This window comes from Camelina sativa, chromosome 14 (genome assembly GCF_000633955.1).
Source record: "Camelina sativa cultivar DH55 chromosome 14, Cs, whole genome shotgun sequence".
NCBI lineage: Eukaryota > Viridiplantae > Streptophyta > Magnoliopsida > Brassicales > Brassicaceae > Camelina > Camelina sativa.
Window position 1 is genome coordinate 12,926,980 of NC_025698.1, and position 19,334 is coordinate 12,946,313.

Sequence of the window (19,334 nt, forward strand, 5' to 3'; positions counted from 1 at the left end):
TAAGGAGCTTATTGGGCTTTCTTATGTGAATGATAAGGATGATTAATGAGAGAGATTGTACTAATCGAATTCTTGTTCCTGAAAATGGCCAAATACGTAGTTTAAACTTTAAACAGTGAGTTTTTAGATATTTCCAAACAGAATATGGGAGCAAAATAGAAATCCGACACTGCTAGAAAAAGAACACAATCAGAAAAGCAAGGTTAACCACGAAAGACAAAACCTTCATTTGACAGGAGTGTACGAGTTATTAACCTGTCAGGTTATGTAACTGGCTGCAGAAGTGAGAGCCAAGAATTCTATCAAGCCAGCCACTTCTTCAGGCTTCCCATTACCGTCCTGAAAACCAAACCGTTTTTGCTTTGTATCAGAATATTTATGATCTAACAGTTTTTTAATGTCTCAGATGCATCATATGCATATCCTAATCCACATAAATTAGCCTGCTACAAATGTAAAAGATGAAATCTCCATTACCTAGCTAATGGGATTGTTCCCAAGATTTTCTTTTCCATGTCTTCTCCAAGCTCGGCATTCATATCAGAGGCAATGAATCCGGGGCAAACTACGTTGACCTGGAAGAGAACAAATTTGTTGACGGACTAAGTTTCAAAATCATGTCAAGGAAATTTTTTTAAAAAAAACGACATACATTTATATTCCTGCTCGCACCTTCTCCGGCATTAGTCTTGGAAAACGACATAACTCCACCCTTTAGCGGCAGCGTAGTTTGCTTGACCAATATTGCCAATGAGGCCAACAACTTACGAGATATTGATGATTCTTCCCTGCAGGCTGCAAGACCATATGCAAAAGTTTACCATAAATTATGCTTGTCTTTATATATCACTTCTAAATCTTATAGAAGAGCTCAAATGAAAACATATTTGTCTTTTTATATATCATTTCTTGTTATGCTGTAGAGAAAGAGTAACATGTCAAAACTAATGACAAACGTGCCAGGATATAGACGGTGACACGGCATAATAAAAAGTGGAGACAATTGCGCGAATATGTAGAAGGCGAAGACTAGTATATATTACCTTTTTCTTCTTTAGCATGATCTTTACTGCTGCCTAAAGAGAGTAAATGAAAATCAGTCTCTGAGAATCCAAGTATCAAAATTTTAGCAGGATTGCAGGAATACAAACTTGAGTACAGAGAAATACACCCAGTGAGATTCAAAGCAATCACTTCGGGACTAAGTGATTGCTTCATTCGTATTAACAAGGTATCCCGAGTAATTCCTGAATTTTTTTGGCCATGTCAGTAAGGTACTAAATAAAAATCAATGGGATCCAAGGTTCTCACTTACCTGCATGGTTAACCACGACATCAATGGTTCCCCATTTATCAAGAGCCTGCAGAAAAGGAACAAAAGTAAAATGATAAGATGTATAAGGATTAAGGAATTAATAGAAGGTGATGTACAGTTGATGACTCACGGTTTTCATCATCCCATCCACATCAGCTGCTTTCGAGACATCACCCCCAACAGTAATAGCCTGGCCACCATAATCTTCAATCCACAGTTCAAAAAAGAATAAAAGTCAGAGATAACATGAAATAGTGACACTGCAGCTGAAGAAAACACTACTGACTGCAGATGTTATTTTTCAGCTTAAGAGATGGGGTTTCCTTTGGCAGTGTTGTTCATTAAGAGCGAAATCACAAATGTATTTGAGAAGCAAATAGAAACAAGAAACAGAATAGTGTCGAGGGCCAGAATATTCAATCTCTTGTCCCAGAAACCAAAACTGATTCATGCAATCATCATTGTTAAAACTCGAAAGGTGCCACAATTCTTTTCGTGCCAATAACAACATCCCTCCATACCTAATTCCTATGATTTATTAGTCTAACAAAACGATATCCCTGAACAGGAAAACTTAAGCAGCACAGAGTGGTGGAGGGGGAGAACTGATGAAAAACAGTCTAAATACTTGGTGCATGAATCATGAAAATTGCACTTCAATTCAGGAAGACCTCAATCGCCAAGTCTCTCATCAATTATATTCCTCTAAGGACCCGTCTCTGTATCGCCAAGTCTCTCATTTGAGAGGAAGGTTTTATATACCTCAGGAAGACAGCCTTCATAGTAGAGTGCGAAAAGGGCTGGGAATATTTTCTTCTTGGCAAGATCACCAGAGACTCCGACCACCGTGATAGTAACTGTTGACTGGTTGTCCCCGCCATTAGACTCCGCCACAACATTGTCTGCTTTTATTGTAGGAATCGTTACCAATCCGTCTTTCAATTCCTCAGCGGGGATTGACTTGATGGCTAATGAGCCTAAACACACAATTGTAAGCGTATTAGAGAACATAACATGTATTGTTCTGTCTAAAGCAGGAGACTCTTGTATTGTATAAGAGGATCAATCTAAATCAAGCAGACACTGATGAACTAGTGAAATCAATCCTATATATAGATAGAAACATTCATATATAGTTTTCCCCACACTTCTGTGTCCATGTAACATAATCTACTTCATATCACCAACCAATGTAACCGGTCGTCATTTTGTACTAGACTATACAAGGGGAAGGGGTGCAGATGATGATTTCAAATCTTGTGGAAAAATAATATTTTGACAAATTAAACGGTCACCTAAACCGATTTTTCTCACTCTTTTCCCCTGTGATACACGTGTAAAAGATGCAATTATGAAATTCACAAGAAAAGGTTATTGTTAAAGAGAAAAAACAAGATTTAGATTTATAGAAAAATGGCCCCCATTGCTCCCATGCATATATAGTTCCAGGATTCCGATTTTTTACTCATATAAGTAGCTTTATCTCCTATTTAATATCTGATACTTACTCAAATGTGATCCATAGATAACTTGAATTATTGGAGATGAGAAAGAGACAAAGCATGCAAAGCCTTTCCTCTCCAAAAAAAAAAAGTTTTCTAGTAAATGTATGTACACGAAATGACTTACAAATGTGTACTATAATTAATTTGGAGGTAATGAGGAAGAAGTTACTTTTAAAGAAGAATAAAAGATTACACACTTCATAAGTGAAAACAAAAGATATATCTAAGACATTTTAAACGCTTTTTGTAGGACTATATATGTATGTTCAACTAACTTTGGATATATACTCTCATTTTTTTTAATTCAATTTGAATTTAGTCTTTTAGATGCATTTCAAACTTTAGAGTATGATTAATTAGTCAATAAAGAATATGATTAACCCTTACACGAGGTAATGTGATGTATTTTAAAAGAAAAAAAAGCACACGCTTAGTCGTCCTTGTTGCACATTTAAGAGAGAGATATATATTTTTTTTTGTTCAAACCTAAGAGAGAGATATTTATACATCTATATTGTATATATGAATCATATGGACGTTTCATGATAATAAAATTGAACGATTGTTAGCACGAAGCTGACACATCCTCTGCAACTTCACCTAAGTTGGAGTGGAGGTCACTCACTAGCTTATGCAGCTCGTCTTTATAGTCACGATTTGACAGCGTCCTCTGGCAAGGCAACGAGGGTTGCATGTTTTATTTAAGAAATTTTAATGTTGTTAATGATCGTAATCCACCTCGTAAAAGAAAAAGTAAACACAATATTACCCATTGGTAAAGCAAGTGGACCATATATATCATCATTCACATTCAGTACTTTTTTTTGTTGTTTTTTTTGCTAAGCCATCATTGATTTTTCTCATTATTTGTCAACATATAATTCCACCTTTTATGGAGGTATATCCAAAATATTTAATAATTAATTATGAAAGAGATTTATTTTGCTAAGCCATGGGGAATTATGTACAATATAGAATGGTTACAGTGAATGAAGAAGATTTTCAAATCCAATTATCTATTTAAATTGAGTAAATCGGTAAAATTAGAAAGAAACAAAATGATAGAATAGGAATATTCTTATTACATGCATATTTGGTGATATATCATCGATCATATTAATAATTAGTATCCCATGTTTATGGCAACCTCTTTGTTGTATATATATATATATATATAAGTTTACAACCAGAAAAGCAGAACAAAAAAAAAGAAGAAATTAAAGAAAAGAAAGAACACACAAATAATAAAGTAACATAGAAAAATAACGTTGGTTGAAAATAATCTGTCAAACAAATTACACGTTGACACTTTGGATAGCATGAGAAGCGATTTGTGGGGACACAGTTTGTAAAATTTTGGTTTGTGATGTTATTTTGGGGCAGGTGGATGATCCAACGGATATGGTTCCTTCTGTTTAATAACGGGAAAAAAACCAAAAAATAATTCATCTATTTTTTATTTTGACATTTAATACTTGATTTTTTTTGTTGGAAGAATAATACCCATATTAATAAATTCCAGATTATTAACCTGAGTTTTTATTAATATGAGTATTAAACGTCCAAAAAAAATAGATGAGGTATTTTTTTTGGCTTTTTTCCCGTTTAATAACTCAGCAAGTAACTGTTCTTATCTCTGCGTTTCCCTTCACTTCACGTATCGATTGAAGGATGGGCCGGACCTGAGTGAGAGTTGTGAATAGGCCCGAATTGAACTCTTCATCCTAATTTCCTTGGATCGCTCTTAGGGTTTTAGGGAAGATTTCCGTACGATTTGTGAAAACGAGTGGCCGAAAGAGTTTGGTGAACTTAGTTAGGGTTTCCACGGTTGCGGAAATGAATTTTCGGAACATTCTGATGGTGGCTTCCGGCTGGAAGAGGGCCTATACGACGGTGGCTGCTCCTGCGTCTTGTGGTGTCGATCGTCCTTGGAATAGGGCGGCTACTGTTTCGGCATCGCCTTCTGTTAGCATCTGGAGAAGGGCCTGTACAACTGCTCTGGCAACGGCTGATGACAAATAAATTTGTTGGATCAACTAGTAAAGCATGATAGAAAGCATATGTGACCTTGGTTGGAGTCTAGACTGTTACATCATTCCGATGAACAAAGCCACTTCATTATATATGTGTCATCTGAGTCAACTTTTGACTAATTTTTGTTAATGTTGATTTTGAAAACACATTATCACTAAACATTGGATATGAAAAATTAAATTTTTATTTGAGTACATGTATAAATAGTTTGTATATGTAGAAAATTAGCGTTTGTGGGATGGTACAGGTAGGAAATGACCGTTTTCTCTCTGAAACCCCTGTTTTAAAAATCCCCGTTTAACACCGATTACGCACCGCAAAATCACTAGGCTCATCCTCTCCGCCTCGATTAATGACTAATCCCCGCCTAGCATCGATTATCTGATTATGTATGTCTAGTCCGATTATTTTCCGCTTAATTTTATGTATATAAATTTTTTTTAGAACCAAATAAAAATCAAACATAAATATTTTTGTTATTTAAGCATTTAAATTAAGAGATTATGATGTTTTACAATAACTAATATATAACTTTTAACAAAAATCAAAAAAATTTCTTTTAAAATGATGTTTTAATGTGTTTACTATAACTTTACGGATAATATTATAGTTTTATATTTTATTTGATATTTTTCTTTTAACATAAACATAATTATACATATATTTAGTACAATATATTTTTATTTTATTGTTAATTTAATAAAATAACTCTAAAACTAGTCCCCGATTAATCTCCCTTTAATCTCCAACGACCCAAACTGGAACTACATGGACAGAAGTTCCAAGAATTGGCCTGCTTCCCAGAAGCTCCTCCGAGTGAAAAAAGACAAGGATGAACTTTCTCGTGTTTATCTGGCGGCCTTGTACTAGTAGTAAGTTTGGTTTGGTGTCATGGTTCTTATTAATTAATGAATAAAGCACGGTTCTCTGGTTCAATTCTACTCTTGTGCCTTGTTAACTCTTGTATCCTTTTCTTTGAACCTTATAATATTGTCTTGTGTCTATCTCTCTTCGTGAGTTCTAGTAGTAAGTTTGGTTTGGTGTCATGGTTCTTATTAACTAATGAATAAAGCACGGTTCTCTGGTTCAATTCTACTCTTGTGCCTTGTTAACTCTTGTATCCTTTTCTTTGAACCTTATAATATTGTCTTGTGTCTATCTCTCTTCGTGAGTTCTATTTTTCTCAGATATGCTTTATCTTACCGACATGTTAGCTTAATTTTCATGCTACTGCAAAGCATTAAAAAGAAAAAAATAATAATAATAATCAAGATGAGGAAAGCACTCAAATTGTTACATAACACTCCTCCTATGATATACTTATTGACCCAAAAAGTAAAAAAAAATAAACACACTCCTATGATATATTGGTCTTATTTTTCTTACTCCATTTTGCATTTCGTGCCTTACCATTCCTGCTGCGTCTAATTTGTTCATTCCCCCATCATCTATAAATGCAATAGGCTCTTAATCTCATAACCTCCTTAAAATTCAGGCAGCACCTGCGGGTTTAGCAATAGGCTCTCAATACCACAACAACATTTTAAAACCCACTCAAAACTGCACAAAAACCAATCTACTTAACTATCCAAACACCAAATGACTGTGTCGACCAGTATTTAAAATAATCTTATTAGCTAGACGTGGAGATTTTACATCTCATCAGTCCTAGCACTGAAGTCGGTGGGGATAAGTTTGAAAGTAGTTTGTCTTTGTATTCACACACACATTCTTTTCCGGTTTCGGTTTTGACTTTCGAAATTGATTGATTTGGTTCGGTCTCGGTTCAAACAAATCAAATCTGAAATCTGTATTTCAACAAAACAAACAAAATCTGAGAACAAAACTTTCAGTTATGTGTGAGAAGGAAATAGGAACTTATTTCAGGACAAACAAAAGCAAAATATTATATTTCATTGTCTATACAAATTAAACTATTCACCCACACCAATGCTTCTGCTAATCCTTGGAGCTGAAGCAGTTGCCGAGTCTGGTCCACAGACCAGCTTTATCTATCTTGTTCTGTGTCTCGCTAACTTGTTCTTTGAAATCTGCTTTAGTGCTTAGCTCCTCAAACGCGTTAACAACGTTCTGGAGCCTTGCAACAAACTCGATCAGAAGAGAGGCGAATGTGGCTAGTGACAAAGAACTTGCGCTTTCGTATACTTTGGATTCTATCTCGTTGATCATAGAACCGCCTATGAATGAGACGCTTGGCCAGTTTTCTCGGTTCCTAAGCATCATACTCTCTGTTGAAACCCATAGCTGAGAATCATTACCGGCCTGTGGATTCTGATAGTGATGGTTGTTGTTGTCCCAAATCTGGCTGAGGGATTGGATCACTTTGCTCTCGTCGTCTTTGGCTTCATGGTAGTTTTGTTGCGCTTGCTCAGCTTCGGCTTTCTCTTTGATAGCAGCCCAGCTTTCTGAGTTGACAAGTAGGAAGGAGTTGCTGTCTATTTTCATCTGTAGCTCCTCTGCTGCTCGTTGCACTTCTTTCAGAACGTTTCCTGGGCTTAGCTTCTCCATTTTCTCCACTTTTTCACCAAACAACCTTAAGACTTTGGCCCCTTCGTTTCCAACTCTCTGAAGTTCGTGTCGGAAAGCTTGTCTTTTCTCTGGAGCTGCCTGCAAATCACACACCAATTGATCTCATAAGCACTGAACGAACATAAAGCCTATTGACATGACATCGGTTAACTAGTAACAACAGATTCTAAAATAGGAGATCACACTCTACAGCAATATGGCTCTTTCAGATACTTTCTTGGTTTCAAGCACTTTCTCAACAACTGAATGACAAATAACAGACTTCTTTCTCAGAGTAACAGTCTAGTTTTAACCAAGAAGAGTAGCATCTGATGTAGTTGGGTATAGTCTCTAATAATCATTATAGACTATAGATAAGAGTTTGAATGAACTCAGCATCCAGAAACATCAAGAACTCAGCATCAAGAACTCAGCATCACACCATAGATAAGAGTTGAATGACACGAATATGGTAAGTTACCTGAATTTCCGAAAGGATGCAGCCATGCATTGCCATAACCATGAAAGCACAGTGCCTTACCGCACCACTAAGTTTGACATAGTTTGCCCACGGATGGTGGAAAGTCTTGTAAGGTCCATGTGGAGGCTCCCATACTGCAAAATCAAGCTGCGAAACAAAAGAGGAGGTACTTGTTTCTTATCATCCAAATTCTTTTTTAAAGTTATACTAATGCTGCTAAACAAAAAATGCCTTACAGAAAACACACCAGAGAATCTTCTTGGCTTGTAGATTGGACTACAGACCTGTATCCACTGTATAATGGATCATCAGAAGCTTGGTATGTGAGAATCTTTGAAGGCACCCTCTCGTATTCAACACATTGCAAGTACCCATTAACACATCCTGAAATTTTATTAAAAAGTACAAAACAAAATCAGGCTAATCCCAAAAAAAAAAAAAAAAAACAAGAGAAACAGCCCAAATCTTATGTATCAATCTTTACCTTCGAGGGAATTGGCTACACTTTTGAAATTCTTAACCACTAGTTTATGGAGGTCTTCACCAGCCCAAATCGGAAGTATAAATATGTTGACACCCAAACAGATACCAGCACCAAGCAGGATCAGCAAAAACCTGTAATAAGCAGTGCTGAAAAAGTCTCTGCTGTTGTTCCCAGACACAAGAACGATGCAGTATGTCAACAAAAACACCCTGAATGAGTATTCGTACGACTTCATCGCCGGATAGAGTTTCAAAAAACTTGCAGAAAAACCTAATAAACCAGATTCACAAGGAGTCATAAATAAAAAGGAAGCTTCCTTCATAATATAATATGGGACTGAGAGAACACTGGTGCAACCTGCAAGGAAGATACTGATAATGATGATGAGTTCTTCGAATTCTCCAGCTGCGACAGAGAGTCTAGCTATGCCAAGAGCAAGTCCTCCAGCAGAGAGTGTTCCTACAGCTCTATTGAACCCTTTCACCAATGTTGCTCCTGATGACAGAATTGGAGCCAAATCAGATCAGAGATATCTGATCACAAGTGGAGTTAGATCGAACAAAGGAACAGAGTTTGATGTGAATGGAACAGTAATCATAAGACAAGATCAGATAAGATTTTGAATAAAGTTTTGATTTTTAACTAATAAAATCCGGAAGATTTTTGATTCAATCGAATCCGAATCTATAAAGAATTCAGCAGCCACAGAGGTACGTACCTATGCTGTACTCGAAGACGACGACAACAGTAAGGATGGCCCAAACAGCGTATTTGCTAGCGTCACGTAATGGCTCTTTGAGGTAGATGACGAAAGAGCAGAGTGCGAGAGCCATACCCATCTTAACAGCGAAGTAAACTTTCCGACGGTCGGAACGACCCATCTCGTACAATTTAGCGGCGATGTCGTATAAAGCCATCCAGGAAGCGACGATCCCGTCGGAGCAAAATCGGAAACAACGGAACTTGGAACGACGGTCATCGATGATGCTGGAGTCATTGAATCCGAAATCTGAGCAACCTTTTCGAGAGAGAAGGCCTTCTCTGGTCTGGTCAGCCATTATCTTCTCTCAGATCACTCAAACACAACACAACACAATTCAGACAAGAAACAAGATTCGTAAACTGTGAAGGAGATGGCTCGTAAATCACATGGATCCCACTTCAAGAAAATTTTATCGGGTTTTTATTAAGTTTGAAGAATAAATAAATGGGTCCTTTGGAAAAAGTGATGTATCATGCATGTTAAAAAAAGATTCCCAAGCTATAAGACAACATATGTAATAAGATTAAAATATATAATTCGGTAGATTTTGGTTTTGTTTATTATGATGATTATAGACAAAACCAAAAACAAACATGGTTTAGCTTATAAAAAGATGTTTCTTGTTCTATATGTATATATTGTAATGGAGCCAAGTTATAAAAGATTCGGAGGCGTTTTGGTAAGGATGCCTCTTTTTCCAAAAGAAAAAATCTATAAATTATTCCACAAATGAGAATCTTATTGATATTTTTTTGTTACAATCCTATGAATCTATGAATGATCCAGTCCTATGAGGACAATTTAGCCGATAGTATTTGATCTTCCTTTAAGGAGAAGAGTTAATCTCACAACCTCGAAATGGATAGATATATACACATGAGGCCATTTGATACTTAGTGGGCCATGATAGATGCATGATATTAAGTATGGTTTGGTCATGCGCCATGAATATGAATATGAACATGCATGTCCCTTATCATATACGTCTCCAAATATAGACAATTCGTACTATGTGGTAATGTGGTATGTTCAACAAACCACACAAAACAAAACAAAACAAAACAAAAATGATAAATTATAAAAGTAATAATTTGTATATTTTGGGTACGTCTACCACATTTTTTAAAAAATCAAATTTACCATTTCAGAAGGCAAAAAACCTTGTGAGTGGAAGGAAAAATCAATATCCGTAATTTTTTTTAAATAATAGTTTCTTCCGGATAGATGTTAACTTGGCTTTGCATTTTGCTTTTGTTTTTGTTTTTTATACAAAAATCTCTGTAAGCCACAAATATACTAAACCTTAAAAAAAAGACCAACTAAAACGTGAATGCTCTACAATGATAAATTACTAGATGGACTTTTTGACAGATTTATATTATATATTCATATTTTAAACAAGAAAACTAATTTATGTAATTAAATATTTGTAGAATAATAAATTTCTTGCAAAAAGATTAAAAAAATTAGTTTAATGGTTCATTCATTTTGCTCATTAGGAAAATAGATAATGTAAGTATATTACCAAAAATGCATTTTATACACATGAAAAATACTTCAAAATTATTTACTATATCTTGTGTGTTGTTGTAAATTTTTGGTTACAAAGGTAAGCATAATATCATGAGACATTTTCACAACTATGCATAAGATCATAAGCAAAATTCGATCTTTCAAAATTAAGAAAAGAGCATTATTGAAGGATCAAACAAATCATATAAGTGTTATTATGAAAGGTTTCAACTTTCAATTACCAAACTAGTAAAAAAATGGAATATAGCGCTCACATAAATTTGTAAATTATTTATCTCACGAAGGCATGCATAAGTAATTAGATTCAAAGTCAACTATGATAATAATTTTACAAAAATATTTTAACAAGGAGATTGGAAAATGGTGCAGACTTGGTTCGTTTACACCACTAAGATTTGAAATTCTGGAGGTTCAGAGTTGTGGATTTGTTTTAATCAAAAATTGTTTAAAGACGCACACAACCTGGTTTGTTTGATAGTTTAGAATCTGCTTCTAAGCTTTAGCATAATGGATTGTATGCCTAAAATTAGGGGTGAGCATTTCGGTTTAATTTTGGGTTCGGTTCGGTTCGGTTTATTCGGTTTTCATAAAACTTTAACCAAACTCAACCAAAGTTACTTTGGTTTGGTTTGTGTTTGGATCGGTTTATGTTCGGTTCGATTCGGTTTGGTTCGGTTTTAGATTGGTTCAAAAAAATTAAATAATGTAACACTAACAAATAAATTAACTGTCCTTTGATATCCTAAAAATAAAATAACCAATAAGTTATATAAGTTGAATAATTCAAAATCAAATAAACCACGAAGAGAAAAACCTAAAGAAAACCAACCAAATTAAAATCAAATGCCTAACAACTGGAAGTTTAGGACTTAGGAGAAAATAAAAATAAAGAAAACCAGCAACAACAACGTAGCATAACAATTTTCCATGACCCATCATCTTCTTCCGCTGATCGTTTACTTAGACGTGTGCATTCTCAGTTTGAGATGGAAGATTAAACTCTACCAAAAAAAAAAAAAATTAGGCAATAGACATGACGAGAGAGTAAATGGTTCTCGTATATATATATAAAGATAAAGTAAATTACCTTCTTCAAGTGAATCCATAAACTTGTTCTCTTCCTCTAAATTATCAAGAGACTTCATTGTTTCTGAACGAAGTGCAGCACGTAACCAATCTTGAGTCAAAACCAACACTTCAACCATATCAGGAGTCAAACAACTTCTGTATTGATCTAGAATACGACCACTAGTGCTAAAAGCGGACTCCGATGCAACTGAAGATACTGGTATTGCAATAACCTCTCTAGCCATTAAAGACATAATTGGGTATTTTGAGCTATTTGTCTTCCACCAGCCTAGAAGATCAAACGGAAGCCTCAAACTATTTTCAGTAGATACATGCAGTTCTTCTTTTAGATATTTTTCTAGCTCATTTACCTCTTCTAAAGAAGTTTTCTTAGCAACCGTGAATTTTAGAAAAGGATCATCAATGTTGTCGACCTCCATATCCTCAAAGTCTTGGTGTACTTGGGTTACATTCTCACCATCACCGGTAGCAGAAGATTGTAGTCTTGAATTGGCATATCGAGCACTATATATTTTAAATAGTTTCTCCAAAACATCAGTCACCAATTTCTTCATTTCCAGGCATTTTGGATTACCTTTTCCATAGATGTGTTCAAAGCTGAACATTGTAAATACCATTTTGCGACGAGGATCAAGTACACTAGCAACTATCAATATCTTATTGATTTTTCCTGTACCTTCCCAATATTTGTCAAACTTGGTCGTCATTGCAGAAGCCATCTCACTCAAATCAGAATCTTGGCTAAAAGCCATACTTTGCACACTTGACTGAATTTTGCATATCTCATTAAAACAACCATTTGATGTCACCTTTATAGAAGAAGAGAATGCTAAAGTCGAATCATAGAAAGCTTTCAAGAACTTTACCATATGACGAGCTTTGTCCCAATCAATCGCCATTGGAGGTCCTTTCCTCTTCTTTCCATTAGAATCAAGCTCTTTGAACCACGCATCATAAGGTTTATCCATATCAGCCATCCTATCAAATGCAACTTTATACTTAAGTGCACTTTTCAACATCAAGTAGGTGGAGTTCCACCTAGTAACACAATCCAGTACCACACTTCCTCTTGTTATCTTCTCAATCTCCACCCAACGCTTAAATGATTCCAATCTTGAACTTGAAGACCTCACATATTTTACGGCATTACGAACACTTATGATGCTTTTACTTATCTCATCAAGACCTTCATTGGCAATCAAGTTAAGAATGTGTGCACAACAACGTACGTGCATAAAATCACCATTCATCATCAAAGCATCATTGTTTCTATTACCCAATCTCTCTTTCAAAACACTAATAGCTTTATCATTGCCGCTTGCGTTATCCAATGTGATAGCAAATACTTTCTCAATACCCCAATCATCCAAAGATCTTAAAAACTGATTGGCAATGGTCTCTCCTTTATGATCAGAAATAGGACTAAAACTAATAATTCTTCTATGTAGTTGCCAATCCATATCAATGAAATGAGCTGTAATGACCATATAACTCAAAGTCGTGATAGAAGTCCATATGTCGGTGGTAAACGACATGGCTTGCCTATTTCGACTTAAAAGAGTCTTCAATGCAAATTTCTCAGCTTTGTACAGACCAACAACATCCCTAGTAATTGTTCTTCGTGATGGAATAGTAAACCAAGGGACAGCCATCTCACAAAAAAGTTTAAACCCATCATTCTCCACAAAAGAAAACGGCAACTCATCCATGATAATCATTTTCACCGTTGCTTGCCTACACACGTTTTGATCAAAGGGCTTTATCATACCAACACCATTACCACCACGATCACTAGTACGTCCACCACTAGAGACTATGACATTCTGAGAATCAGATTCAAGATGATCCAAATAAGCTTTGCACTTTTTCATGTGTGTCATCATATTGCTGGTTCCACTTGTAGCAGGATTACACGAATAAACTTTACCACAAAAATTGCAGGAGCAGTGGTTCTCGTCATCTTCCAGCCTCGTAAAAACTTTACATGTCGGTGATCTTGAAGGTAGTTTTCTTTTTGGCTTTGGCGACAACGTTGGAGACTCAGGTTCTTTTCTTTTGTTGTTAGTCGTGTTTCTTTTGGACATCTACAAACAAAACATTTAATTAATATTGAGATAGACGTAATTGTATTGCTAGATTTAGAATTTAATTATGTTAAAATTCTTACTGTGGCCGTAGAGAGTAGAGACGATGACGTTGATTATGAGGGCAGAGAACAGAGGAAGAGGGCAGAGAACAGAGGAAGTTTGACGTCTGTAGAGTTTTATACTTTAACATAGGGTTAGAGACCATTAAACCTAATTCTACATTAATTAATTAGTTAGAAAAATTATAGAAAATAACAAAATCAAACATGTGCGAGAGGAAGCAATTGTGGGTTAGTGAGAATATTACATATTTACAAATTATGGTAATATTAATTAAAAAAGTACATTGGCTTATCGGTTCGGTTCGGTTTAAAACCGAACCGAACCAAACCGTTCAGATTAAGGAAAAATAGAACCAAATGATTTGAATGTATATTTGGGTTTGGTTTGGGTCGGTTTGGGTTCAGTTGGATCGGTTTGGTTCGGTTAAAATGTCCACCCCTACCTAAAATATTCAAAATAAAATCGTTGATATGTAAAATATTTTAATGTTATTACAACCACTACATAATTTGTTTTTTCAGTGGCTAATAATAGCTAATAATATTTATATACTTTATATAAATAATTTAGTAGATATTATATTTTGAGAAAAAATATTAATAAGCAAGAGAAAATTAAGGTAGTGACGAGTGACTTATTATTAGTTAACCGAATATAAAGAGCTTTATTATCCTAAGAGAGAGAGAAACAGATAGAATTTCAGAAAAACCTCCCACAAGGTAGGTGAAAGATTTTTTTTTTGTTTGTTAATCCACAAACTCTCTCGTCTCTTAGATTTGGTCACTGTGACTGTAAATTTATGCTTTTTTCGTTTTAAAGATATTCTTTTTTATTTGATTCCGGAGTTTTTTTTTTACACTTTCTTTCTTCTGGGAATTAAATCACGGATCTTTCGTTTTATATTATATCCGTTGGAAAATAAAAATAAAAATCACCGCTTTTGATTTCTCTCCTATAGGGGTTTTAGGTTGTAGGTGTGTTTGTTTCTTTCTCTGGGTTTTAGTATTTGGCACTTATCTCTTTTGGGTTGTGTTTCTTTTGAAGAACAGGAACAATTAAAAGGCGTGATTTATTTTTTGGGGTCTCTGAGCTAGTAGAAATCGGAATACCAAAAGGCGTTTGTAAACGCGACGCGGCTTTATGTCTGCTTTGTCTGAATCGGCTGTGATTTCGTCTCTGTTTCTAGTCTCCTTTACGATTCAATCGTCTCCTTCCTCTTCTGTCTTGTTCTTTGGTCTGACTCTGACCGCTGTTCTCAACGCTCTTCGCTTCTGCTCGAAACAGAGGCTTATTCTTGAGGTTCCTTCCATTTCCATGGGCTTAAGACTCAAAAGGTATGCCCTTTTCTTTCTTCTTTTATCTTCTGTGTGTTGCTATCTCTTACAGGTAAGAGTCTAAAAGGTTAAGTCTTGGTTGTGGATTTTGCGCAGGACTTGTTCTGGCGTTGAAGTTTTTGGGGGTTTTCACGAAAAGCAAAAAATACCCTTCTTCATAGTTCGCTGAAACAGAAGCTTGAAAGTGTCTTATCTGTTTCAGCAGTTTTGATCAGAGATTTTGAGTGTGGGGTTTTGCTGTTATCTTAGGTGTTTTTGTTGAATTTGTGGATCAGATATGAAGTCCTCTGTGAAACCTAAGAGATTGTTGAGAAAAGTCAGTGTTATTGTCAGTGATCCTGATGCTACTGATGATTCCTCTGGCGATGAATGGCTTGGTATACCTAAACCTCGAAAGGTAAAGCGTATTGTCCATGAGATTACTTTCCTATCTGAAGACTCTGAGATTTCTCAGGATGGTGTCAAAACGTCTAGAAAGATACCTCCTAGGCAAGCTAAGTATCCTGTGGGAGTTAGGCCGAGGCCATCAGGCAGATTTGCTGCTGAGATTATGAACCCAATCACTAGAACTAAGCAATGGTTGGGTACTTTTGGAACTCCTGAAGATGCTGAGAAGGCTTATGTTGACAAAAAGGTTGAGTATGATGCATTTGCCTCTTCTCGTTCTTCTGTTTCTTCATCGGTTGTATCAGTGACTAGCCAGTGCTTGCGTTCTCCTGCTTCTGCTTCTGTTTCTTGTGTCAGTGTTGATGATTTGTCTGAAGAAAAGACGTCTCTGAACAAAGATGTTGCTGCGTCTGGTGATTCAACCAAGGAAGTGTTTGCCAATTTCGACTTTTCGGATCTGCAAATCCCTGATCTGAGCTTCTTATCAGTAGAAGAGGATATTATGGTTTCTGGTGCATATGATGCGGGACTAGACTTTGAGCGCTTCCTTACTGCCGACTCTGACCATCTGCTGGATGATTACTCTTTGCTCGATAAGGATATCAACATCGGCGGGTTTGAAAACAGCGTTCCAAGTGAGCTACCTGACTGTGATTTCACTGATATGGAACTCGAGTTTGGTGATTTGAAGTTTGCCTATGCCGATCAACTCGCGCCGCCTCTCAACATTGCTTTCGAAGAATAAGAGTCAATTTCTATCAAGACAACATACTGCGAAAGCTCGGCCTAGTTTACAACTTGTTAGCTTTGTTTTCTGTTTCCCATAACCATGATGAAGAAGCTAGAAAGTATGATCCTTGCCGTCTGATCTCCTTTGGAGTTTTCATTTGCTTTTAGAGCAGTCCTAAGGGAGTGTTTTGCTCACGATTTGGATGTTGGTTTCACTTTCTTCAATCTTTATGTTTTTTTCTATTTCCTTGTATGCGTTGTTCTTTGTTAGTCTTCGTATATCTTTGGTCTCTTCTTGTCCTACCTTTTTCTCTTGTAATGTTGTCTATTTTCAGGAAATAAATTCTAGACCCTGAGAGATTCTACAGAGTGGGAATCTAAGTTATAAGTTGAATTTAATTACTATGCTTGCTTCGTACATAACAGCTGGATCGCATTTACTTTTGAAGGCTGCTGATTGGGAGTGATTGTGACTTGTGAGCGACCAAAAATAAAATGGAGGCGACTCTCAAAAGTGACATTCTCCACCACCTTTAAAGTAGAGAGTACTAGTGTAGAGAGACTGACACGTTCTCTTGTACCTTTACTTGTACGGACAGGTGCATGTTTGTCAAGCACGTGACACTATCAGTCCAAAGAAAGAAACTCCACAAGACATGAGTGATATTTCATTTTCAGTGTCCAAGATTGATGGGAACAGACATATTGTGGAATCATTAGGTCCATAAGATTCTCATAAAAGCTTGATCATTTCTTTTGTTTTCAGAGTAGTTCCTTGTCTTGGAAACACTTAATACAGTCATCAAACATCTCACGTAATGACTTGGAAGAGGTAAAGCCAAGTTCTTGTATCTTTGTTTTGTCCAAGCTATGTGGCATATCTCTCCCTTCTTCAGTACCACATATCTTAAAAAGTTCAAATCTAGAGCAGAGGATATTATATACTACATACATGGTCTCAAATGGGTATAATGGGTATTTGATTCTTAGCATCTCAATGATATCTGACGAGTGAGCCACTGAACTCGAACATAAGATTCTTCCTCATGTTTTAAGCTCTTCCATTGCCAAGATTTGTGCAGAAACTACATCGTCTAGACTATGTGCACAAACCCTCCCCTGAAATTTGGGTAGCTTCCAGGAGCCCCTAGTCAACTCAACACAAGATCAGCTCAAACGGACATAAAACTAAAGTCTATTTGTGAACTTGAAATGTAATTATGAGAGTGATTAGATTAATTCCCTAACCTTTGACAATGGACGGCAAAATTCCAGGGAAGCTTGTGGGTTTTGGACTAAGAATTGGACCGATACAAAACGTAGGGATCACGACAACTTAGTTTAGCTTCTTCTCAGATGCGATCTTCCAAGCTTCTTTCTCCTCTAAAGTCTTTAATTTGCGTAACCATACCAATTCTACATAACATTTTTCAGACAACTACTCGAAACATGATGACCACTTTTGATAAGTTCTCAAACGGTTTCTGGAATTGTTATCGACCACCATCAATCAATCACAATCTCCATCAAACTCATTAATCAATTTTAAATTTTGGAATATGATCGTTTTTTGGTTAAAATCTATATATAATAGCAAATTCATTTTTTAAGACTGCTGATATCATCTTTTTAATCCAACGGATAAAATTATTTTTATTTTCTCATCCAATGGTTTATCTCTAACCTGATGTCATTAATTTATTAAATGAAAAGACACTTTTCTTCTTTCCCCAAATCGTTGCTTCTCTTTGTTTAGCCCTCCGAATCAACGCTTTTCTATGTAAAAAACCTGTTCAATTGCCTCTTTTCAGATCTATATATTTGGAATTCGTTCAACCATTGTAGTTGTTATGGTTCCCTTTTTATCTACATACTTTTTTATTGTTGTTAATCACTGCAAGGAGTAGTTTACTCTCTCCTCCTCGAATAACTGAACAGTTTGCTCGGTGGAGATATGCGTATTCGTTGGTGTTTTAACAAATGTATTACAGAATAAAATCGACCCTTTTGATGTTTCTTATATTTTCTAAACCCAGTCATCATTAATCTTTGTTTGGTAAACTTTTTGTTTCTTAATTTTTTCAAGCCTATCGTTTGTCCCTGAATTCGATGGTAATTAGGCCTGCCATATTTTTGTAACGTTAGTGTCTCAATTCTCAATGTGTAGATTTTATATTTAGATATTTTTTGAATGTTCGATTAGATGTGAAAACGAAACATATGATGTTGCATTGCTTAAGTTATGTACTTTTACGTGTGGTGTTTATTTGGGGAGAATATATTTATCCGTTTACTTGGCATTGTAAATCCAGTCTTTGTTTTCGTAAAATTCTCTTATAGTCAACAAGATGTGACACGATGGTAGATGTGACACCCTTACCATCGTTACTCTTCTTTAATTAGGTTGGTGTTCTCTTTTATGTAACTCTTACCTCTTCTGTCTCTCTTAATTATTTTCCAAACATGAGGATCAGTAAGAATTAAACTTACCAGTGATCCTTTGACTTGTATGTTCTGATAGAAATGTAATCGAAAAAATAATATGGAAAACTGCAGATGGAGTCACTTTCATTCCGACAGATGGAGAACTATATTGGTTAGTCTCTGATGAATGGGGTTGAATTCATATATCATACCCTCTGAGTTAGTCGCTTAGTCCACTAATTATCATAATTAAAGGCATGTTGATATATAAAGCCATATGTTGATTTTCTGTGGAACTGATATTAACCATCATTATAATGTACTGTTTAAATTGACTTTGATGAATTAGTTCATTTGCTGATTACAAACTCATTTTTGTTTGGATTTGATACTGTCTGAGTTTTTTTTAGTTAGATCATCAAAGTTTCTGATTTTCATCATTTTCGTATGCAGGATTATCGGCATTTAATCGCTCATGTTGTAGACGGCAAACCTGTTGTTGTTATCAATCCGTGGAAATGAAATAGCAGCTTTGCTTCGAAAAGTTTATATTCTAATCAACGATTTTTTTCCCTTT

General features: G+C 35.6%; 2 protein-coding genes and 2 pseudogenes across 3 annotated transcripts; 1 reads left to right on the forward strand and 3 right to left on the reverse strand.

Moving 5' to 3' along the window:
• Positions 259-2,522, reverse strand: LOC104743534 (annotated as a pseudogene).
• LOC104741261 (aluminum-activated malate transporter 4-like) lies at positions 6,640-9,534 on the reverse strand. Its single transcript, XM_010462068.2, has 6 exons — positions 9,067-9,534; positions 8,706-8,843; positions 8,349-8,618; positions 8,112-8,248; positions 7,865-8,011; positions 6,640-7,482 (listed from the first exon to the last, which is right to left on the reverse strand). The coding sequence occupies exons 1-6, from the start codon at positions 9,404-9,406 to the stop codon at positions 6,814-6,816; spliced, it is 1,701 nt and encodes a 566-aa protein (XP_010460370.1). The 5' UTR covers positions 9,407-9,534; the 3' UTR covers positions 6,640-6,813.
• LOC104741262 (ethylene-responsive transcription factor ERF116-like) lies at positions 14,517-16,700 on the forward strand. Of its 2 annotated transcripts, none has more exons than XM_010462070.1 (3): positions 14,517-14,602; positions 14,933-15,217; positions 15,314-16,700. In XM_010462070.1, the coding sequence occupies exon 3, from the start codon at positions 15,495-15,497 to the stop codon at positions 16,347-16,349; it is 855 nt and encodes a 284-aa protein (XP_010460372.1). In that variant the 5' UTR covers positions 14,517-14,602; positions 14,933-15,217; positions 15,314-15,494; the 3' UTR covers positions 16,350-16,700. The 2 variants fall into 2 exon arrangements, with proteins under 2 accessions (XP_010460372.1, XP_010460373.1); XM_010462071.1 differs by having other exon boundaries at positions 14,551-14,602; positions 14,928-15,217.
• Positions 17,096-19,334, reverse strand: part of LOC104743535 — a 13,612-nt pseudogene continuing 11,373 nt past the window's right edge.